This window comes from Rosa rugosa, chromosome 1 (genome assembly GCF_958449725.1).
Source record: "Rosa rugosa chromosome 1, drRosRugo1.1, whole genome shotgun sequence".
In the NCBI taxonomy this organism is placed as follows: Eukaryota; Viridiplantae; Streptophyta; class Magnoliopsida; order Rosales; family Rosaceae; genus Rosa; species Rosa rugosa.
The window spans coordinates 51,855,161-51,879,207 of NC_084820.1; the positions used below are offsets into that span (position 1 = coordinate 51,855,161).

A 24,047-nucleotide genomic window follows, 5' to 3' on the forward strand; every position below is an offset into this window, starting at 1 on the left:
AGATAACCTTGTTGAGATTAATTAAGGTCGGCAATCCTATATGACAGCTTAGCATGATAAGTTAGTGGTGGTCTAAAGCCTATCTAATGCATACAATTGACATTCATCATAAACTATATTTATAGAGGTGTCAGATCTCCATCTTCTTGTAGAAGTAAGGTTCTATATCATTCTTGAATTAGGTTACACTTATTTTCCATGTAACATATGAATTCGGGTCCTTGACAACTCCAAAGCCCATTTCCACATAAAATTCCCTATTCAGTTCAACCCAGGCCTTTTGATATCAACTCAACCTTAGGGTAATTTTACCGTATCAACATGACACACTTGGATAACTAAAAGATTCTCTAATTTGATTTATTCTTTACCAAATAACGTACTTTATAATATTATAGTTTGAAACATGACCTACTTATATCATGAAAGTGCACGGTCAACATTTTTAACCACAAAGAAGAGTGAATGAGCAAGTGAACAATTAGCTTGTTATTCTTCACCGTTTGATTTAGATTCAATAGAGGTTGAGTACTATAGAGCAGAGAATCAATTGAGTTGTCTAAGTAACAAGCTTGTAAGAGATAATAACTAATCTCACTAAGAAACAAAAGAAAATAGGTTGATCATATCACATCGTCTAAGTAATATTTCCCTATAACTTCTATTCTAAGCTCTCAGATTTCTATATACTTTGTCAATTTGTGCTTTTGAATTGACTTCGAAATCGCAGCCTTATACAAGGTACCAAATAGTTGTCCTTTTTTGTTCAACGGAATAAGATTTAACAAATTACAGCTTTTACTTAGAAAGGTAAGAGCCTTGCTTGGACTGCCAGACTACAATCACTACAGGAAAACTGATTATTCACGACGCGAGATTTATGGCGTGCATTAAATGTGTGCCATGAATGAGTATTATTTACGACGTGCATCAAATGCATGCAGTAAATCTTGCACTTTTTTTACAAAAATAAAGGTGTATTTGCAATGTTCGCCGTAAAACTCTTACTTTTAATAAAATTTACGATGTGCTTGTAGTGCACGCCTTGGAATTCCAGTGCGCCATTTGTTTCTTTTCTTTTATTTTTTTGCCGAAAATTAGACTTCCCTCGTGAAAAATGAATCTAATTGATCTCAAAAGACCCCTCTCTCTCTCTCTCTCTCAATCCTCCGCTGCAAAATTCCAAAACCAATCTCATCATATTCTCACTTCTCGCTCTCTCTGGTCTAGTTAGTCCACGGATTTCAGTCCCAGAGAAAATCAAGGCGAAGAAAAAGAAGGAAATTTTCATCGTTGCCAACTGAAAATCCTATATCTCTGTCGATCCGGAATGAAATCTGCCGCCTCTGGTCAACCCACTCAGTGTTGCCTATGAGAATAAGAGGTACGCTTTTTCTGTGCTACTACTTCTCTCTCCTTCCTCCACGCGTTTCGTTAGGTTTTGTAATTTGTTGCTATCTGCTTCGATCATAGTGAATTTGCTGAAGGTCAGTTAGGGTTTGAGATCGGAGCTGTTTGGTGTGGTTTTATGGTGTCGTTTGGTTGTGAATGTGCCGAATGCGGTGTCGTTTGGAGTAGATTGGGATTGCGATGAGTTGATTGTGCTTCGAAGTTTAAGAATCTGATTGGCTGGATTTAGTTTACTGTGTAGTTTGGTAGAATTTTTGTGTTTATTTGCTTGTGAATGTGCATTCAGGGATTTTGTTTTAGATTGGTTTGCTCAACAATTTTATGATTAGTAAATTTCAAGCGAAAATTGCTTCAGAAGTGCCTAAATCGGAGCTCTTATGGAGCAATGAGCTTTGTGTGCAGTGATTTCTCAGGGAATCAATGTTGAAGATGTTAAGAAGCTTCAGGACACAGGGATCTACACCTGCAATGGCTTGATGATGCACACCAAGAAGGTATAGTGAATTTTACCTCCAGTTGTTTTGAAATTGTAAATGTTCAAGTTGGATTTCCTTACTGTGATTGTTGTCCAACAGAAATTGACTGGAATTAAAGGTTTATCTGAGGCCAAACTTGATAAGATTTGTGAAGCTGCCAAGAACATAGTGGTTAGTACAGTTATCAATCTCCAATACCCAAAAACACGTTCATCGATCCTAGCATTTTCATAAATTTTTGCCAAAAGCAAATAATTGGGTTTTGTAACGCGTTACAGGTTTGATATAGCAAGCAACTCCTCTTTTCTATGGTGTGATCTCAGGGAATGACCGCAGGCGCAGGCTTGAGGCCTTTTGGCTGCAGTGGTGGTGTACTTGGGCTATGTCTCCTAGTACCACCAACATAACTTTGAGGTTACCATGGATTTCATTTCATCTAACACTACAACAAATTTGGGCATTAGTGACCATGACCGTGATCACTAAAACTAGGAAATTTGGTCACTAAATGTGGTTAGTGACCAAATTTGAGTGGTCACTAGGTGGTCACTGTAGGTCCCTCACTGATTCTATTCAGTGACCAACATTGTAAGTTGGTCACTAATTCAAAATGTCTTTAGTGACCAAGATTTTATGGTCATTAAATCAAAATGTCTTTAGTGACCACGAGTTTATGGTCACAAATAATAATGGCTTTAGTGACCTACATATTCATCACTAAATTCTATTACCAATAGTCACTAAATTACAAAATCTGCTCATTGAAAGCCATGCCCTCGCATGGTTCTAGTGACCATATTTCTAACTTTCATTTACATCAACCAATAGTCACTAAATTACAAAATCTGCTCATTTACATCAACCTCCATCTTGAAATACTAACTTTCTAAATCCAAATGTCAATATCCATCCTTGATAGCCATTTCAAAATAAAAGGAAATACATACAAGTCTTTCTAGAAGTTCAATAATCCTTCAATGATATGTATGTTGCTTGATGCCCTTTTCATCTGCCAATTTTTACAATGCTGCACCTGTACATATTGTGTATATCTAGATTAATTAACAAGAGCACATGGGCAAAACACAATCTGAAGGTAGCAATGGCAAAATATGCATCAGTCATATCCAGATACAAATCTTCTATGTAACAACTTTGCTAAAACCTATCAATCTTGATTTTGCAACATGTAGGCAATGGAACTGAGATATTGATGGAAGCTTAAATAAGATAATATCATAACAGAGACAAATTAAAAGAAATGCCCAGTATTTAGTATATTACAGTAAAATTATGTTTCTATGATATTATGCAATTGCAATAGCACAAGTGAATATGTATGCATACCTTCATTTTTTGGGAGGACAATTACGCCATCAATTTGAGTAAAAGTGTGTCAGTCTGATTTTGTCTTGCCTTTAGTGACTCCAACTCTTCATTTTGTTGAGCGGCTCTAACCTTCACTGCCTCTAACTCTTCATTTTGTTGAGCTCCACTAGCTTTGACTGTCTCTAACTCCTCTCCAGTTTCAGGATTTCACTATTGTAGTTTAACCACAATCAAAAACATCTATGTCATATACAACTTTCATAAGTAATTATGCTTTGACAAAAAACAGAAATTGAAGCTTACATTTTCAGTCCTAAGACGACTAAATGCCTTTGTCCCTGCACAATGTGTTATCTCTAACTTGTCCCTGTTTTTCTTGTTTTTTTCACTTGTTTTCTGTGTAAAGATCAAATCAAAAATTCTAGAATTCATAGCAAGTACAACTGTAGATGAAAAAGAAATTTATTAATTCTCTTGAAAAATTAAGAATTGAAAGAATTCTAACCAGCCACTTTTGATCTTGCCACAGATTTGCAATTAAGTAGTTCCAATCACCCTCTTCAACATCTTCAGGTCGATTCTCCATTGCTTCCTCTACTGATTCATATTTCTGAAATTTCTTATGCAAATTATAGCGCCATGTGGTAAAATATCTGATCATGTGTTTCTCAATTGCCTCATCCACATGAGATTCATGGCTCAAATTGAATTTCTCCTAATATCACATATTACCAGATTATCAAAGAAGACAAATTTTAAATATATAATTACAAGAAATTTGTCAAACTCATGTTAACTTACACGGACATGGCGAATCAGCAAAGCAACATCATCTCTTGAGATGTCAGACCACTTCTTAATTTGTAATGGAACATTTTTTCAAACGAAGCATCCCATACCAGTAATGTAAAATTGGCAGTTTGTTCCTACAGCTCTCATGGTATGCTTTGGAATGTCAATATCAAATTGGACACCACCGCACTTCCTCTTGGATAGCTCAAGACATCGAGTCTCACCACGCACTTTCTTGCGAACTGCACCACCTACATGAGTTATCAAAATGATTATATGAAATGAGAATAATTGTCATAGAAGGAAATAGTCAAAAATTTAATAAATCACAAGACTTGCAAATAATAAACATGAATCACATGGGGTGGTGAAAATACAACCAGAAAGTTGTAGTAAAAAGATACCATCTGATAACAAATGAGCTCTAACGATATAATCCAAGTATATATCTACAACCTGTAAAAAATAAAATAAAATAAAAAAAGTGAGCTATGAGCATGGTTGTATATGGAGATTCAAGAGAAAAAAAATATTCCGTACATAAATCAATAAATCAAAATCCTATCCAAAAAATTCTTTAATTAGAATGATATAAATAAATCAATAGGCTTAGTTATCAGTTTGAAGAGCCCTATGTAGATAGTGTGAGTGTATTATAGGATAGCACCAAAAATGAAAAACTCAAGTCAATACACAATACCAATAATAGAATAAAACCAATCAATATGTCAACACTTGAGCAAAATTACCTTGAGACATAATACCATGATTACATGATACTTCCAATAACTAAATTAATAATTTCAACAGTAAATCAAAAGTATACTCATCTTGAATCTGAAATCTAGTCTTATGATATCTCAGTAATATATAGGACTAACCACTAAATTTCCAATAGCAAAATGAACAATGAGAGATATGGATACATATTATGTCAGAAAGAAAAGTATCAATATGACCAAGTTTTGTCTCTTTAGTTGCTAACCGAGACAGAGAAATGAAGAAAAGTAAAGGTCTTATGATTACTAGAACATATGGTCATTTTCCAATCGGCTAAAATGGCTCCATGTCCATATGTTTATACATCACATATCCCATAAATGCTAGCAATGTCGAACCATACTAACAGAAGGACTAAAATCTTATATAAAAAAGAGAGAGAAACAAATCTAGCTCCAGAACATCACTTCACACAAGGTTGGGATAGGACTTCTGTAAGTTTAATCAAACAGTTATGGTGTACTAGGTGATATGAACTTACAAACACACTTTGTTTTACATTTCAATAAGTCTATAAGGTTTTCAATGCCAAACAAGACTAAACCAGAAAAATGAGAATCCAAATAAACATGTTAGCATGTCACCTGTGTAGCAATGTCTCTACTATAGCATGTCACTACAACTTAATTATATTGCTCACTCTCCATGAGTCCAAGGGTCCCTCTGGAAAGAAAAAGTGAAAATCAATTTCGAGAAACATGAAAGTTTCTCTAAATATAGTTGAAATGCAGCAAATTTCTAACTGCAAAGAACCCGGATCCACAAAATTTGCCTACTGTCATTCATTTCCAACACCTTGCCAAGTCAATCAATCTTATAAGCATTATCAGGATTGAGAGTGGAAACAAAGGGCAGTTTTCCTTCATTTTCTTAGCAAAGAATAACCAAATACCTACTAAAATTTTAGGGGCCGTGACCACTTACCCAATTTTTGGGCAAAAATTGCCCACTTACTCCACCAAGAGTTTTTTAACTCATTTACCCAATCTAACAGTGTTTGACAATATTGCCCTCATTTTAATTAACAAATTACACTCATATCTCTCTCTCCTCCCCCTCATCGATTTCTCTCTCTCTCTTTCTCTCTCTTTCTCTAACCTCGTCTCAGGCTCTCTTTCTCTCTCTCTCTCTGAGCCACCACGCCCACCACTCCACCGTCGATGTCGGCCTCCACCGCCGCCGCTCTGTCCCACCGTCGGACCACCAGAGGATGACGCCATCCAACTCCACGATCCCAACCCCTCTGGGCTTCGCCGGTTTTGTTCGTCAGATGTCCGGGAAGCTCTCCACGCCGGAATCGGGTCTGGGCTTTGCCGGTTTTGTTCGTCAGATGTCCGGGAAGCTCTGAAGCTCCACGCCTGAATCGGGTCTGGGCTTCGCCGGTTTTGTTTGTCAGATGTCCGGGAAGCTCCGAAGCTCCACGCCGGAATCGAGTCTGGGCTTCGCTTGCAGGTCTCGGACGACGTCAAAACTGTGGTCTATTGGGGGGCAATAGACAGATTATTGCCCCCTAATAATTTCTTAACTGTGGTTAATTAATCACTGAAATTAGAGTTTTGATAAGTCTTATGTTGTTTTGAGTTTATTAAAGTACAATAATCTGTCAATGATAGAAACTGGTGATTTTTGGGGTGGTCTATTGGGAGGCAATAAACAGATTATTGCCCCGCAATAATGTCTTAACTGTGGTTCATTTATTACAGGTCATTTCAACAAAATGCTGCTAGATTCATTAACCAAAATAATTAGGTTTATTGGGGGGTCATAAAAAGTTTATTGCCCCCCAATAATTTTTTTATAGATGGTCAAAAGTAACTCAGTTTGGTTTTAAATTAGTTTACAAACGTACAGGTATTCAAATTCAATACTTGGTGAATTTAAGTCCACAACGAATTGGCTTTTTTTTTCACACTCTCCACTTCACTTGAACCGCTTCACCCTAGGCCTCCCGGGTGGCCTCTTAACAAGAATAAATGCACCTAACAACAAAAGGATCACCCATATTCCTCCAAAAAATAACAAAACAAATATATTATTGCCCCGTAATAAACAGATTATTGCCCCCCAATAATATATCAGAAATACCAAAACACATTAGAAGCAGTCTTTAAACAAAAAGGAAAATATCACTGAACACAATTATAGAGACTTTACAACAATTAAGACACATTATTGCCCCCCAATAGGACGATTATTGCCCCCCAATAATCTCGACTCCGGTTGACGATTTTGCCCACAATTCCAGTCATTTTGCAACAATTCCGGTTGACCATTTGCCTTCACACTGATTTGACTCTGATTGCAGCCCGGGACCGGAGATACAATCAAGTTGCGATTTCCGTGATGATCAGTCGCCGGCGAGAGAGACAGAAGCAAATCGAAGACGTACCCGATTCTACTGGCGGTCGTCGATTCCTTCAGAAGGTCAAACCCGGCCTCACCGAGCTTCTCAGCGACGAGGACCGTCGGCTTGGCGTCGAGCCTGTCCGCGGAGAGCACGATGACGAGTTTCGGCGCGGCGATGGCGAGAGCCGGCGTCGTGGGTGACCTGCTGGAGGGAGGGAGAGAGAGATCCGACGTCGTCTGGAGAGAGAGAGAGAGAGAGAGAGAGAGAGAGAGAGAGAGAGAGAGAAATCGGTGAGGGGGGAGGAGAGAGAAATCGGTGAGGGGGAGAGAGAGAGAGAGAAACTGAGAGGAGAGAGATTGAAGGAGAGGGCAAAAAAGTCCCAAAAATTAATAAAAAAGAATTAATTGGGTATTAGGGAAATAATCCCTTAGAGTGTTTTGGGTAAACGGGGTTAAAAAACAGTTAGTGGAGCAAGTGGGCAAATTTTAAGCTAAAATTGGGTAAATGAGCATTTCCCCAAAATTTTAGGATTCTTCATTTACTGCAAAAGAAACAGTAGCAATAGTTTTCAAAATTAATATGTTGTCATTTACTTCATGCCAAGAAACGTGTTTATGAATTCTCCACAAAAGCCTCTTTCATATTTAAACATATCAAATCGCATTAGTTATCTTATAAGAGGTACATAGCATCTTGAAACCACTGCAGAAAAATCAAAACAGAAATACTAATAACCCTAAAATTAACTCTAGTACCAAATCTTTTCATGAAAGCTCTCTATTCAGACCCCAAAATCAATTTGATTGCCAAATAATCAAAACCTAAAGTCAAATAGCTCAATCATGAAGTGGAATCAGTTTAACAAGCCTCTCAATCATGAAAGAGATACTTACAATCAAGTAATTCGTTGGAGAAGAAGAAGAAGAAGCCAATAGGAACAGAGGAGAAGTCGATACGAGTCGGAGTCGGAGTCGATAACCGACGGAGTCGTTGATTCAAATAACCCAACCCGACGGAGAGAAGAACATGATGGAGCTTTCAATTCAGAATTTGGAGAGAAGGGTGCTGCGAAATTTATCGGGCTATAAATTCATTAAAAAAAAAAAATTGGTCACTGACTCTAAAACGACAACGTATTTGTTCAAATGTAATCAAACTTGTAGTGGCCAGATCCTAGTTGGTCACTATTAATTATACATTTGGTCACTACTAATTAATGATTAGGCGGGAATCTGAAAATTTATGCCGCCAACTACTTTAGTGACCACTGACTAATGTTAGTCACTAATTCTATTCTATTAATGACCAATTACAGGTTGGTCACTAAGATTTGGTCACTAATGCTCAGATTTGTTGTAATGTAAATAACATAAAAGATGATTTAATGATTGCATTTTTTATTTTGCTACCCCAACAGTTATTTGTTTGGCTTTGCAACCAATTACTACAAAGAGCAAAACATCATTGTGCCTAAAACGCTGACACATAATGACATAAATACCCATGCACGTGGAGTATTGTTTGTACATACACTCTACTAATTAATCACGACTGAGATTACTTATGTGCCTAAAATCTAATTAGTAAAACAGCCATTTATGTAGATGTTTGATTTTAGATACGTACGTACCTTTTCACGCAGGGGCGGATTCACATAGAGCCCAGATTAGGCACTTGCCTAGACTGGGTTTTTGAGTTTACACTGATTTGGTGTAGGCAAGGTATGTGAAAATGGCAGAAATTGGGCAAAATCTTCATAATTGCCTCCAGAATCTATAGCTTCCCTCTAATTTTCCTCTCTTCCCCTCCTGCCATTGTCTTGCCTTACCTGAAAAAATTTTCTGGCTCCGCCCCTGTTTTTTCACGTAGTCCGTTTAAATAATTAATCAAAAGTAATGATATGTATTAAAATAAGAAAAACTTTCGATTTAGCATGTAAATCTATCCATACTATTTCCATAAGAACGTAAATTTAGCCTTTAATATATGCTAATAGTTTAGTTATGTCAAAACTTTTGTTATAAATTGAGTTTTCTTTCTTTCTTTTTGATGAAAAAGATCTTCATATCTCGTTAGAAATTGGTGATAAGCGAAGCAATTTCAATACAATCCATGAATTACTGAGGGCTTACTTCTAACCAACTAGACAAACCCTCACTAGTATCCAGAACTAGATTATATTCCCGAGCTTTGTTACAAACTTCTGAGATTGTAACGAATGGAACAAAGCTTTGATATCCCTACAAAGCAAAGCAAGCAGCTATGTTGCAAGTCTTCCCGACCGTTTGCTCAGTAAAAGCACCATTCAACAACCTTTTCTGATTCCTAATTACACCTCTCAGCCCTTGCTTTCCTTGCTTTCCCATCATTCTTCCCAATGATTTAAAAGGTTGAGGCGTAACCAAGGCGTTTTCGGGAGAGTTGCCTTACGTATAAACAAGCTATATTTATGGTCTTATCATAATACTCTTTCTTCTTAACATGCTGTTTCAACCTTTTTTTTCCTTGATGGTCTTATCATATTTCTTTTTGCATTATTCGCAAAATCATTTGAAAAAAAAGATTAAAAGGACTACTTTTGGCATTATTCATATCAGAACATTCAATGATTCAATTACCTTTCAACTGAAACTAATCAATTACCATTCAATTACCAAACCAACATTATGCGGAACATTTAATGATTCAATACATAATAGGGAAGGTTTCAAATTAATGATTAACATCAACAAAAACAGAACAAATCGAAACTGGATGACTGTTCTATGGACTGAAATCAAAATAGAACAAATCAAATTATACAGACCATTCAATGATTCATACCTTAGACCTACTTTGCTGCAAATTAGAATCCTCTTTTAGCAGCAAATAAATCAAAAACCTTGAGAAAACTTATGGGCTCTTCATGATTTGCTGGGTAAGATTTCGGTTTGGGAGTAAAATGAATTGGGACGGCTACTATAGAAGATTACAAACTGAATGACTACTATGGAGACTGAAATGAGTCGAGAAGTTGCGACAAAATACTTAAAACTTTTGGGTGTTTGCATTCGACGCCTTTCTCTGGGCCTTGTGCTTCTTGTGCTGTGCCTTACATGCCTCTTCACCTAAGCAATGAAACACACTCATTTTTATGGAAGTTTCACGCTTTTAAAGCCTTGAGGTGTGCCTTTTAAAACATTGTGATAAGACTTACAGAATTTCTGCCCTGTAAGTACCCACCTCAAAGTCCCCAACTTAAAGGTTGAAGTTGCTCCAAGGAGAATTTCTGATATGAATAATGCGATACCTAAACCCTAAATTGGGAAAGAAGTGACTTCTCCTTGGAGCAATTGAAGTTCTGTTCCCCTTGTGGGACCAATTAGCTTTCTGACGAGTAGATCGAAAGCTGGTATTCCTTGGCTTATTTTAGATATCGCATCATATCTTCATATGTGAAGGAATAGAGACCACTTCTAGGACACCAGTAGCACCGGATTTCAGATCCATCCTTCTGGTGTTCAGTCTTAATCTCCCGGCCATCAGCAATTGGTCCTGGCGAATGAGGGTGGATTCTTGAAAGAGCAAAGATGCCTCCAAGTTCACGTGTTCCCATCCTCCTGATCCAAACAGAGGTGTTCATATTCCGACATAAGAAAATCTATCCTCGAAACACACATATGAGAACTGGGAAAGAAAGAAGAAAAAAATCAAACAGAGTGATACCTTAATCTGGTAAATCATGGATTCGATGCTCTGAACCCTAAAGGAACAGAAAGTTGAATAAGAGACCACCATCTACATCCTCGTCCAGGCCTTCAGACGCCCGATATGCACTCACCATTCTCTCGCCAAAACCTAATCAGATTATTGGAAATGAGAAATAGATTTGTTGTGTGGCTACTGACTCAATCTGTATGTCAGTTTTATAGGAGAGGTGGAGGGTTTTAGAAGGGTGGTTTTAGAAAACCAGGGGCGTTAGCCTGGTTTTGATGCTCGATCCCCAGTTCAAGAAAACAGGCCAGGTGCAATGCAGGATCTTCTTTTTTGGGGCTAGCCTCACGTTTTAGTGAAATGGTCGACGATAATAGAAAGAAATATATGGTTTAAATCAAAATAAAAGAAAAGGAAATTAAATAAAAACAAAGGTTCATGGATAACAGTAGTTTTCAACTGGTCAGTTGCTGACAAAACTAAAGAATTTATGCTCAATAACCCTTAGATTTACATCCAAGGGTGGAAAACAAAACACCTCAACTTAATAATAATTCTCTCTGCCATTGGATTTACATCCAATGGTGATTGAGCATTATTTTATTGGTTAATAAATGATCAGGTGAACATTTTCGTATGGATACAGTGGTGTTCAACTGGTCAGTTGCTGACCAAATAAATTTATGTTCAATAACCCTTAGATTTACATCCAAGGAATCAAGTACAAGGGCTTGTTAATTGGTGCTTTAATTTTGCGGAGCAAAGGGTATTGAAGTTGCCAGATGCTTGCTTTCCTTATTACATGGATATCAAAGCTTAGTTACCGTTAGTTTTACTGCCTAGAAGTTTGCTACAAATATCGGGAATGTAATCGAGTTGCACATTTGCTAGTGGAAGGAAAGGTGTGTATAATTGGTCAAAAGTAAGTCAAAGGTGAACTAGGGCGTGGAAATAAGCGATTCCTTTGTTTAATGATCGAAGATATAAAACTCTTTCGGAAGGTTATTTAGATAATTGACATTCTTGTGGAAATAGCACAGACATAGTACGTGCATGGCTAGTATTAAATTGAACGTTTTACGTTGTCATAAATTTTAACTTAACATCTAAATGACTTTTTTATCCTATTAGTTTTGATACGTAAGAAGGGATATTCACAAATGAGACTCGTCTATTTATAGTAGTTTTTAGGCACATTTAAGTTTACTATTAATTGTAATCAGTGGCTCAATGTATGTACAAATAAGACTCTTTCACGTGCATGGTTATTTTTTTGAAAGAGTGCACATGGTTATTTATGTAGAAGCTTTTTAGGCACAACAAAGTTTGCAATATGCATAAATTGAATAGGACTTTGAGTTGGATGCTTTACCATGTTTAATTTACTTTGAATATCGATAGGGCAACGAATGATGGAAAAGGAAAGTACGGGCTGGGTGGTGTAATTAGGAATCATAAAGGGTTGTTGATTGGTGCTTTTACGGAGCAAACGGTAGTGAAGACCTTCACAACGAAGCTACTTGCTTTGCTTTGTAGGGATATCAAAGCTTTATTACATTCATTACAATATCAGAAGCAGGGACGTAGCTACAGCCAAGGCTACTTGGGTTGTAGCCCAAGGGAGATTTTGGGCTAAAAGTTGCAAAGTATAGGGTCTGAGAGATTTTGTTCTGTTTTCTTCTTTCTTTTGGACACCATGTGGCATGACAATTAAACTTAAAAAAATTCTCAAAGTCACTCCCACAACAGAAAGCTCACCATCCGTTGTATGAGTGCACTACATAAAATCAAAATTTGGAAACATGGAGGGAAACATGCCGCCTACAACATTTTGACTCAAAATGTTATCGCCTATTTCCTTCTTCACACAACAGAATAGCTTAAATCTGTTGTCTAATTTCTACAGCTTGCGACATTCAAGTAAGCTTCCTCAAAATTTGGCTCCTAGTTTTCAATCACACAACAGAAATCTTAAGCACCGTTGTGCCTAGTAGCCCAAATTTCATATTTCAAGAGGCAACCAAGACTCCAAAGTGGAGGGAAATCTGCCGCTAAATTTTCTAAGACTCAGACAACGGAAAATACTTAATTCCGTTGTGCAATGTAGTTCTGATAAAAAAGTTATCATTTTGTTGACATTCACACAACAGAACATCACTAATACCGTTGTACAATAGACTTTACTTAAACACACAACAGATGATTTTTGTTCCATTGTGTGATTGGTGTTGTGTGATTAACTTTTTGTAGTAGTGAAGCGAGATAGGCTTGACCCAAGTTGCACGGCGGCCCAAGAATTGTCATAACAACCAGTTTCTACTATGAGCACCCTACATGTCATAACAACCAGACACAATCATGATTTTTGGAGTAAGGGTTGCGGCAAGCCGGCAACCAGAGGTTTTCATGGTGGGGAAATTCCTCACCGCTCGTCCATATAGGCTATTAGGCGGGCTTCCTTTTCGGGGATATTTAGGAGAGCTTGGAGAGTTTCATTTCAAGGAGGCTGAAGGAGACAGGGTTTTGTTTTCGTTTTCAGACTTGGAAGATCGCACTAGGGTTCGAAGTGGAGGTCCATGCATGGGGCTTCAACAAGGCTCCGGTAGCACTGGCTAAGTATGATGGTGTAGGTGACATCGTCTCTATACTCCTGAAGATGTCGTACTAGATTGTTCTACAGGGTAACCTCCGGCATTTCGATAGGAGAGAATCATGCTACTGGTGGATAGCACTATCCGGCAACCCTAGCTACATAGGTAAATGCCAAAAAACCTAGCTACCTAGCACTATCGGGTGTTTAACCCCGAACGACGATCTTATTATAAGTACATTGTTCTAATATAGAAAATAACATAAAAGAATATCATTGAAATTGCTATTTTTTCTTTCCCAATTTGACAACTAAACAGAATAGTACCATCACAAATGCACTAGAAACCGATTCATGGATACAGTCATACAGAGATATTAGCATTTGGAAGAGAACAAAGTTGAACACTTAACTTCAACCGTAAGAATAAAGGCACATAATTCATGCAATTGGACTTAAGAATTAAGCAAGCAAAACCATAAAAATAAACCAACCAAAAACAACAAAAAGATAATAATTAAACAAACAGTCTTATTCATCTAAGAGATAGTTTTGACTTCAAACACAATTATAATTAATGAGATTACCTAGCGCTCTGCTAGGGTTGGGAGAGCGCCGTTCTTGGGTTCTCTGCACCTTCCTCCGTCATCGATGGAGTACTTTTCCGGTACCGATTTCAGGGCCGGCTCCTTTGTGCACGGTTTATGCCGTTCCCAAACCTGGGCGCTTGTATGCGCTGTTTCCTTCTGTTCAGTTTCAATTGAGCCTTGGCCATCATCTGTTTCAACCTACTCTTGGCATCTCTGCTTCGTGGGGGGGGGGGGGGGGGGGGGAGAGACGTGGATGCGCCATCTAGCTGGGTAGGGACTGTTGACCGACTTCGGCCAAGTCGGGTGCGACTGAAATAGAGTTGCCTGGAAGGACCTGGACTGGTGGCGACGTGGTTGGGTGAGAGATTCATGAGGAGTCGTTGTTGGTCCATGATTACATTTGATGGGAAGATGTCAGATCGGTGGTCGGGTTCGGGATTTTCCATTGATGCACGAGTAATCGGAGGGATCTGGGTTTGGCGGAGCACTAACCCGATTTCGATTCTGAACCACGTCAAGACTGGTGGTGTTAGTGGTGGTAACCAGGCTCGAGTGAATGGAGCCGGGATGGGTTTTTTCCGGAGAAGGACGGCGGCGTGTTGGCTGTGGTCGAGGTTAGGGCAGATCTGGGTGCCCAGATGTGGACCTGGGCCTCTTTCTGTTTGGACTACCCACGGTGGGCCTTTTCTTGGGCCGTGTCTTCTGTTTGGATTTGCATTTGGGATCCAGGAGATTTTCTATGGGCTCACTTTTCGACTGCACTTTGGAATTAGAATTTCGGCTATTTAGGTAGAAGATTGCTCTATACTCAACATATTATTTTGCGTGGAGTAGGCAAAGTCGGTCACACTACCGGCAGTTACCTTGATAGAAGGTTACCCTCTATTCGACGGATATCTTTGTGTGGAAGTATGGTTGGTCATACTATTAGTACTGTTTTACATTGCCTGGGCTCGGCCCGGTGCTTCATCAAATGCTTTATAGCATTCCTCCTTATTCTTGTTAGGTTTTATTTTCGATGCTTTGTTGCATCTAGTATTGTTTTTATTATGTTTCAATTTGATGTAGTTACTACATCTCTAAGTTGTAATCTTTCTTGTTATTATTAATAAAGTGGTTGACTTTTATCCTAAAAAAAAAAAAAAAAAAAAATCTAAGAGATAGTTTTAAAGTCAGGCAGGAACAAATGCGTTTCAACCACATGTATTAAATATAAAATATGAAATTATAACAACTTAAAACTATACATTTGTTTTCAGTCGTCAAATGTATGTGTATCTCACAGTCCTATAAAAACTGTTTTCTAATTTAGCAGACCTTGGTGGCGAAAGGGCTGGGGTCTCCTTCGTTCGATGGGTTCTGGTTGCGGCGGTGATGCGTTGATCTTGGTGGTGGGACGGTGGTGGGCTGGTGTGCTGTGGCAATGAAGGGAGTTGTGGTCTGGGTCGGAAGCTACCAAGTTTTGGATCCGTGTTTTGGTGGTGGTTTGCTAATAAGTACGGGCAGTGGCAGCGGCCGTCATCCTTTGGCCGCCCTGTGGGTAGCTCCTGCCTAGTTTGGGGTCAGCGAAAAGTCTTAACCGTTGTTTTGACGGAAATTGACGTGCTTATGGCCTTCTAGGAGGTCTTTCCTGTCAGGTTTGGCTTTGGATGCGGTGGCGTTTTGGAGCGGTAGCGGAAATGACGGTGGTGGATTTCTTTAGTCCTAGGTCTGTCTGTCCAATGTGCCTGTTGGTCGGGTTCGAATCAACGCCAAGTGTTAACTGGTCGATCAATGCTGGCCAGGTGGATTCTGGGTGGGACTTGGGAGATAGTGCGCCTGGTGGGCGTGAGGCGAATTGTTTCTCTCCAATACGTTTTGTTGTTTGCCACTTTGCTTGGTACAAGTCTAGTTTGTTAGTTTCGTTTTCTAGTAAGTTTGGAGTCGGGGCCTAGTTCGGCCTCACTAGTGTGTCAGTATGGGCGTCCATTTGGCGTCTAATGTGGGAAAAGTTTCGATGATTCTTTTTTCCCTTTCTCATTGTATTCTTCGTTTATTAATGAAGTTCTTAATTGATTAAAAAAAAAAAATTTAGCAGACCTTATTAGACGAACACCCAAATAAATAAAAATAAAACACAATAGTACGTGGGTCATCTTCCTAGCTGTCGGCTGAGTAAGACGTACGAACTTGTCAATGTGACGCATAAGCTGTCCTCTTCCCACCACATATAAAACTCACAACCAAAGTCCTCTCCTTCTCGATCGTTAACATTCCATTTACGTTAGCACCCACTTGTTGAAAAGTTCTACGCTTGCTTTCTGAAACGTCTTCCTCGTCGATCACCCAAGTCATGATTCCTGAATAGTAATCTCTCTAATCTGTTCTCTTTCTCAAATTAACATGTGCATGCATGTCTACATGTTTCATTAGTTTGCACTGTGATTGGTTCGGTTGTGGATTGTGCTTAATGCTTAATGTGATTGAGATTTGCATTTCGGTCAACCCCAGAATTTTTTACAGGCTTTCATGGTTTTCAATGAGCACTGATCTTGTTTGTAACATTTCGGCATGTGGGTGTCTTTGATTTGCTATTTGTTGATTAGAAAAATGCTTGTTTTCCAGCATTTCTTGCATAAATTGAACAGATTTTTAACAAAAGTAGATTTGTGTAGATCCTGTCTGAAGATCCCATTTCCAGAAGCTATATGTAATTTTCATTTTGGGCTTGGTACCTTGTTGGAAAATCTTAATCTGCTGAGACTCTGTATCTATAAGTTTGTTTTAATGCAACTTATGTAAAGCTTTTTGAACAAACACTAATGTTCAGATGTGCAGGGATGCTTGTTTCATGTCTTCTCGTCATTTCCCTTAATAACCAAGCATATAGGTTGAGTTTCTAAATTGTTTCTTTTCCCTATCTTGCAGTGATTATCTTTTCAAACTTTTGCTCATTGGAGATTCTGGCGTTGGCAAGTCTTGCCTTCTTCTGAGATTTGCGGTAAAAAGTTTAACAATTTTACAGTTTACATATTGGTTGATCATATTCTGAAGTTATATATAGCACCCTCTCCCGTATACGCACATTAAATTGGTATCTCTACCGTCACTAATCTGTGTGCATTTCTCTCACCGCCATTAACCAAAGCACATACTCATGATGCACGAGACAATATATCATGGTTCATAGAGTGGTTGAATTAAGTACAAAACTAGAAGCATATCGTGATACATGATTATTTAAGTGTTAATGATACAGAAACACCATGGTTAATGGTGGCATGATGAGTAAAATTGTATGCTACAGTTCTATCTGTTGCAACTTTCCAATGACTAGAAGAGTGTTTGATAACCTTAATGCAAATCTACATTGCATATGCCCTTCTTTGTTGTTTTATTGACAACTCCAATCTCAACTTGTGTAGGATGATTCTTACATTGACAGCTACATAAGTACCATTGGTGTTGACTTTGTAAGTATATCGATGTAACATAGAGCTTCTGATGTTTGGTTATTTGATGTCATGGCAGTGATTTCATCTCTTTGTTTCCTCTATTTAGAAAATTCGAACAGTGGAGCAGGACGGAAAGGTTGTTAAACTTCAAATTGTAAGTATATTTATTGTTTTGGATTGGAAATCAGAAAGTTCTCCTTACCCTGAAATTATCAAATCTCCATTTCTTCTCTGTTTAGTGGGACACGGCTGGTCAAGAACGTTTCAGAACAATTACAAGCAGCTACTACCGTGGTGCACATGGCATTATCGTATGTATTTGGTCTCCCCTTTATCCCATAATGAAGAACTGTGGTTCTGCAACTTTTCCATGGGATAACTCTCACTAATGTGTCATTTGCAATTAATCTTTTGACTCTGTTTCTAGCTTGTCTATGATGTCACCGATCAAGAGAGCTTCAACAATGTGAAGACCTGGCTGCAAGAAATTGATAAATTTGCTGTTGGAAATGTGAACAAGCTGTTGGTTGGAAATAAGTCTGACTTAGCTGACAAGAAAGTGGTATCTTCTGAAGCCAGCAAGGTTCTTCCTAATTCATCTTACTTTGACATTGTGTTAATATGAGTTAAAATAAGTGCATCACTGATCAAATTGAGTAACTATATGTAGTTCAAATCCTTCTCTTCTTTCCCTGGTTTTATAGGCATTTGCAGATGAGCTAGGAATTCCGTTCTTGGAAACAAGTGCCAAAAACTCCACTAATGTAGACCAAGCATTCATGACTATGGTTACAGAGATAAAGAATAGGTCAGTTCTTCTCCATGAATCTGGTTATTTTCGGATGAGGGCATTAGGATAGATCACTGTCTTTCTGATCTAGTCGTAAATTGTTTTCTTTGGGGTTGCAGGATTGCTACTCAACCGATGAGTGCTAACAAGCCATCTACTGTGCATATGCGTGGACAGCCAGTTAACCAGAAGACCACCTGCTGCTCATCTTGATTTGCCGATGAGGATGAACTTGTTCTTGCTGGTGGTGGGAAGCTCCACAGGCTTCAGACCATAAAAACAGAAGTTACACAGGCTTGCAGACAATTGGATCGTAATTTGACCGCGTGCCCTCCTTATATGTATAGTAGACTAGCCTATTATTCTCACATAAATTTTTTGATTTAGTGAATTCAAGAAATTGTTTGAATAATTTTAGCCCCCAATCTGTAACAGTTCATTTCATTCAACATTTGATTTGATAGAACACATGTCCTTCAGTCCTTCAGCTTGAACTTTAAGGTCTTAACTCTAAACCACATTTTATTCTAGTCCATGTTGCTAGACCCTTATTCTACTCCGTTATGTACAAGTTTTAGGAAAACATTGAGGACCAGTCCCATTTGAGCATCGTAAATTTTCAGCAGTGTAAATTAGAGATGACAATTGCATCATTCAACCAAAGTACCGGGCTACCAGCATACCATAATTTCATTATCCGATAATATTAGGCAAACCGAACTAAATAAAATCCATAGTACGCAAGTTTCAAAAACAACCCAAATCCCCAAAAAAGAAATCACGAGGTCACCATAGTGTATCAGCCCCTTCCAAATCATTTCCTGCCATAGATTCTGACAGCCTGCCTGTTCCTCTTCTTTGCACCAGACTTGGCAACCTTGAGGCTCCTGTGAACAGCACTCAACCTTGCAAGGGCTGCATGCTTCAGATCTGCCCGGTAGAAGTTCTTTGCCACCTGCAATGAGAAACCCAAAATTAAAAGCCAAGAAATAATGACATACCCACAGTGCAAATAAAGATCCATACAATTACCCCAATGCAATACAAAATGATCAAACCCGTCTGAAATTTGGGACAGAAAATACATAAAGCTAGGTACATATGAAATTAACAGGATCATTAATTTATTCAGGATCACCAATTTGGGCATTTGTATCAGCCCCTTCCAAATCCAAACATAACAACTGAATTCATTGATAAAAACCCCGATACAAATGCCTTCTTACATGTTTAGGGGACAATACGGCAGAACAGAGATGCAAGCATCTTCCAATAAAAGTACTCAGTCAACTAAACATAACAAATGATGGATTACCAAAAAAAACCTTGATCTAATATAAAAGTAAAAAGCAAACTCATAAGTCATCAAAGGCAACTAGTTTGTTCCATTGAAGAAACCATTATAAACTGTCCTTGCTTAAAGCTCATCATTGCAAAAACAAAAAAAGCCTTATAATTGGTTCTGCTTACATGTTAAGTGTCATAACTGCAGCATAAGCTAAAACTCTCTTCTTAATAAAACAATCAGACACTTTAGCTAAACTATTTCAATCTTGAGCTTACAAATTAACAAACTATTTCAATCTAACTAAAAGAGGATAATGCATTCTCAAGAAGCCAAGTGTATTCATCGAATGGTTCTTCTTCCTATATTCTTATCCATAAGATCAAACACAGATAACCAAAATACACAATGCATTCTGCATTCTCTATACCCATTAAGATTCATGACAGCAGTACAATCTTGCAAGCATACAAACAAACCCAATATCAAATCAAAGCCTGTGAATTAGTTTACCTGATCATTGACGGCATTGGCCATCCGGCGGAAGTCCTTCTTCAAAACAGACTTGTGGAGCAGAGCAGCAGGCTTGTTCTGCTTCCTGGTCTTAGTCGTCGCCAGCAGCACAGATTGGTCCTTACCGGGCTGAATTGCCACAGTTTTCTTGTTCGCCAACCCTAATCGATCAACCAGTTCCGCAATTAAAGACCAAAACTTCCAAGCGAAGCAAACCGAAAATGAAATTGAAAATGGGGAATTTAGGGTTTTACCAGATTGCTTGTAGGAGTGGAGGTTCAAGAGGTTGTTGGGCTCCTTGCTGAACCTAACGCCGGCGTGGCTTCTGCCGAACTCCTTCACCAGAAAAGAGTTGTTCTTCTTCACTATCTCCCATATCAGTTGCCCTGGAACCGTCGCCATTCCTCTTACCCTGCACCAGATCACACCAAATCGGAGATCAAAATCAAATCAATGATGAGTTTACGGCGGAGAAGAAGAACTGAAAGTACAGAGAGAGAGAGAGAGAGAGAGAGTGAGAACCTGTTAGGATTTTGCTCCGGCCGCTCGGATGAGAAATTTAGGGTTTTGGTGAAGAAGAGACTGTGGGGTTTTAATATTGCCTTTTATATGCTGAAACCCTAAGTCTGTCATTTATTCTTTAGACCCGAGGGGTACCATTCATTATTCTTTATTACGCTTATGTCCCTGCTTTCTACTCTCTCTTTTTTCTTCTATTTTTCTTTATTTTTAATTGGATCGAATATATATTAAGTTTAAGGGATAATAGAAAGGAATACGCAACATAAGCCGAAAACCAGAACACAAGCAGTTAGTAACTAAGCTGGTTACCTGCAACAATCGCATAATCAAACTTATAAACCAATTGAAAGAAGTGGCTAGAGTATCTTCACTTCTTCTCAAGCCTATTCTAAGGGTGGTCTCATTAAAACCTTATTCAGATAAAACTCATTAGGACAAAATTCTGAACCGAGGAAAGAGCCAAGATTGTAGTTGACCATTGTAGTCTTGGATTGAGACATCTCTTGCTTGGTAAAGATGAGTATAGCGGCAAACAGCATCAGCAACTTGATGAAAACAGATCGAATGAAGCAACTGGAATGTGGGACATCTTCTGGTATCAATATAGATGTTGATCAGATCAAAAATTGCTATTGGGTCTCCATATGCAGTAATGGGAGCAAAAAGGATAATATGGTCAAAAGGCCCAAAGGGTCAAGGAAACTGATAAACAAAAGAAACTGAATGAGGTAGTTAGTAGTTTAAATTCAAATTGGTGTAGGAAAGAAACTGCCTGTATGATGAAAAGAAACTGCTTGAAACTGTCGACGTCAACCATTTATCGCTATCGCATCATCGCAAAGAAATCAGTGAGGATCGGCCAACCAGAATTCCATAGTTGCTCCTGCGTTTGTTGTCTTTGTCATATAGTTGTAGTGCATGTTTGGAGTCGGGGCCTTTTTTGGCTCCTTGAGTCAATCTTTTTAGAGTTCCAATTTGAAGTCTAGTGGCCATTTTTGTATATGAGATGTTGCCTAAAACTCGTTGTAAGCAATTCATTATTAATGAAGTTCTTCTTGATTAAAAAAAAAATTCCATAGTTGGAAATAAGCTACGGAAGCAATGAACTGTGATCAAAACCCTCCGTTACCATATCATCATCACATTTCCAACAAAGAATTGGTCACCAAAGAGGCAACGAGCATAGAACTCCAACAAAATAACCTACATATAGATTTAAAGAGGCAAAGCCATCATGAATAGACTAGCAAACTAGTCAACTTCTACCTATGTTCATGGGGAAAACAAAAACATACAGCAATGAACACAATTGTCAACAGTACATAAATCATACACACACATGAAACAAAACTGTCTAGTTAAATTAGACATTATCTCCCTAGATCAATCAATCTACAAAGGAGACAATTTGGGGGAGGGGGGTAACATCACCATGAAGACATGGAGGGAGCAGGGAGGGAGCGGGAAGATGGAGGCTTTATGCATGTGTTGTTGGGTGTGTATGACAAAGAGAGACCCTACTTTCTACTCAAACCGGGTTCATTTGGGATGGTTAATTTGGTAGGGGTAAAGTAAAACTATAAAACAAGTTATTTCACTGTTTCATAATGTTCTTTTATTTTAGGGAAAATTTTGCAAACAGTACCTCAAGTAAAGGCCACTAATAATTCTTATACATAAAGTTCCAAACCAAGCATTTTGGTACACGAAATCTAAAGTCTCACCCACTATTCATACACGACGTTAATGACGTCATTAACTCTTATGTAATAATTCATTTGTCAAAGGGTAATTTAGTACTCTCTCACTTTGACTTTTTTTTTTGTCCAAAAACAAAAAAAGGATCTCCTCTCTCTGACTCTTTTTCTCTCTTTCCACATACCCAAACCAAGAAAGCTCTCTATGACCCCGGCGACCACCGCATCTCCTCCACCTGCCAAATTCACACCCACCAAACTCACCCACATCTCCTCTACCTCGCAACTTTGAAATTTTCTAAAACCTTGCTTCGTCGACGAGAGATTGGGAAGGTCGTCTTCTTAACGAACGACCTTCTCGGCCTCGGGAATGTAATTGAGTATTTGGTTCTTCTCTGCCGGGTTGGAAATTAGGGTTACGGCGAGGCAGAAAAGGACCAACCCAGTAGCCCAGAACCCGATTAAGGTGTAGCGGGTCTTTAAGACGGTGGCGACGTCTCTCTACAATTCGTCGAGTCTTTGCTTCAGGTATTGTTCATCTTCGAAATCCATCGTGTTTGAGTTGGAATGGTTTTTGTGTGTGAATGATTGGTTTTGATGATGAAGAAGAAAGATTCAATTGGAACTGGAACTGGGGTTTTGGATGATGAGCTGCGAGATGGATTACGATCTAGCAGTTGATTACGGCACAGAAAGGCCAGGGAGCAGTGGCTAAGCGGTTGGCGAGGTGGCGGTCAAGATCTTGGCCTGCTTAGTGGCGGAGCAAGTAGGGATCGGGTTGGGAAGGATCGGAAGAGGTGGTGAGAACCCGGAGTTATTGTTGTTGTTGCTTTTGTTGTTGTTGAACACGGGGATTGGGATTAGAGGGTTCAGCTAGAGATTCTTCAGGGCATTGTTACGACACTCGTGGAGCTTGAAACCGGAAGGGTGGCTCCGATTTTGGACCTTTTTGTTGGATCTGAGCTTCAATTGGATCGGGATTGGGAGAATTATGGTAATGGTTGTTGATTCAATAGAGATGAAAAGCTGTGGATTTATGGTAATGGTTGGAATTGCAGAGGTGATCGGGATTGGGAGGGGGGAATAGAGATGGGTGCCCATAGTGTATGTGTGTGTGTGTGTGTGTGTGTGTGTGTGTGTGTGTGTGAGAGAGAGAGAGAGAGTTTGGTGCTCAGAGTAAAAATATGAAGAGACCATATTACCCCTCAAATTAACTGCGTCATTGACGTCATGTCTAGATAGTGGGTCGGGCTTCAGATTTCGTGCTCGGTTTGGAACTTTACGTATAAGAATTATTAGTGGCCTTTACATGGTGTACTGTTTGCAAAACTTTCCCTTTATTTTAATTGTTGAACAAAAATTTTATCAAAATAGTACAGGGGCTAGCCCAACCAAATCATCAATCAAGAACTACTCATTACACTCGCAGGGGAGGGCTCCAAATGAGACAAACTTAAGTCTAAAGAAAGAGCATAGCTAGTGATGGCATTAGCAATGAAGTTTCATAGCTGCAGTTTTTCCTCGCTAGTGCTTGATTTTGATAAGCTTCACAGAGATTAACAATAGCATGCATATGCAGACCTTTTTGTTGTAAAATAGTAATCGTAATAGAATAGCTTTGTAAGAGCTAGAAGGGGCTCTATAGAGTTTGCGGACCTTTGAATATTCTGATTTTTTAGTAGAAACAAGAAAAATCTTAACATCTCAGACCTGTTACCTCACTTTTTATCCATAGCTCCTTATTGTTTTTTTTTTTTTCGATGACAAGCTCTTTATTGTTTCTACTTCAATTTTTTTAT

At 38.7% G+C, this 24,047-nt stretch overlaps 2 protein-coding genes and 2 long non-coding RNA genes across 4 annotated transcripts; 1 reads left to right on the forward strand and 3 right to left on the reverse strand.

Annotated features, from left to right (window-relative positions):
* Positions 1–2,769: 2,769 nt before the first annotated feature.
* Positions 2,770–8,122, reverse strand: LOC133740547 (uncharacterized). The gene is made up of 6 exons (XR_009861295.1): positions 8,028–8,122; positions 5,372–5,450; positions 4,017–4,258; positions 3,721–3,930; positions 3,234–3,611; positions 2,770–2,919 (listed from the first exon to the last, which is right to left on the reverse strand). It is a non-coding gene; the product is annotated as an uncharacterized LOC133740547 (long non-coding RNA).
* A 1,756-nt stretch (positions 8,123–9,878) lies between these two features.
* On the reverse strand, positions 9,879–11,177 carry LOC133740555 (uncharacterized). Its single transcript, XR_009861300.1, has 2 exons — positions 10,840–11,177; positions 9,879–10,733 (listed from the first exon to the last, which is right to left on the reverse strand). It is a non-coding gene; the product is annotated as an uncharacterized LOC133740555 (long non-coding RNA).
* A 5,020-nt stretch (positions 11,178–16,197) lies between these two features.
* On the forward strand, positions 16,198–18,725 carry LOC133725361 (GTP-binding protein YPTM2-like). Its single transcript, XM_062152579.1, has 8 exons — positions 16,198–16,353; positions 16,915–16,987; positions 17,412–17,459; positions 17,548–17,595; positions 17,681–17,752; positions 17,869–18,024; positions 18,146–18,249; positions 18,351–18,725. Exons 1-8 carry the CDS (start codon positions 16,340–16,342, stop codon positions 18,442–18,444), a joined length of 609 nt encoding a protein of 202 aa, XP_062008563.1. The 5' UTR covers positions 16,198–16,339; the 3' UTR covers positions 18,445–18,725.
* Positions 18,726–18,884: 159 nt separating this feature from the next.
* LOC133725362 (large ribosomal subunit protein eL28z-like) lies at positions 18,885–20,680 on the reverse strand. The gene is made up of 4 exons (XM_062152580.1): positions 20,552–20,680; positions 20,284–20,441; positions 20,030–20,190; positions 18,885–19,186 (listed from the first exon to the last, which is right to left on the reverse strand). The coding sequence occupies exons 2-4, from the start codon at positions 20,429–20,431 to the stop codon at positions 19,046–19,048; spliced, it is 450 nt and encodes a 149-aa protein (XP_062008564.1). The 5' UTR covers positions 20,432–20,441; positions 20,552–20,680; the 3' UTR covers positions 18,885–19,045.
* Positions 20,681–24,047: the final 3,367 nt, after the last annotated feature.

What these genes read in the sequence shown, in the direction of transcription:
- LOC133725361 (XM_062152579.1), top strand. An exon ending in GTGGTGCACATGGCATTATC is followed by an intron (nt 17,753 to 17,868) that starts GTATGTATTTGG and finishes CTCTGTTTCTAG; the next exon opens with CTTGTCTATGATGTCACCGA. An exon ending in TATCTTCTGAAGCCAGCAAG is followed by an intron (nt 18,025 to 18,145) that starts GTTCTTCCTAAT and finishes CTGGTTTTATAG; the next exon opens with GCATTTGCAGATGAGCTAGG.
- LOC133725362 (XM_062152580.1), bottom strand. Translation starts at nt 20,431, where the DNA reads ATGGCGACGGTTCCAGGGCAACTGATATGGGAGATAGTGAAGAAGAAC. An exon ending in CCACTCCTACAAGCAATCTG is followed by an intron (nt 20,191 to 20,283) that starts GTAAAACCCTAA and finishes TTGATCGATTAG; the next exon opens with GGTTGGCGAACAAGAAAACT. An exon ending in CCAATGCCGTCAATGATCAG is followed by an intron (nt 19,187 to 20,029) that starts GTAAACTAATTC and finishes TTCTCATTGCAG; the next exon opens with GTGGCAAAGAACTTCTACCG.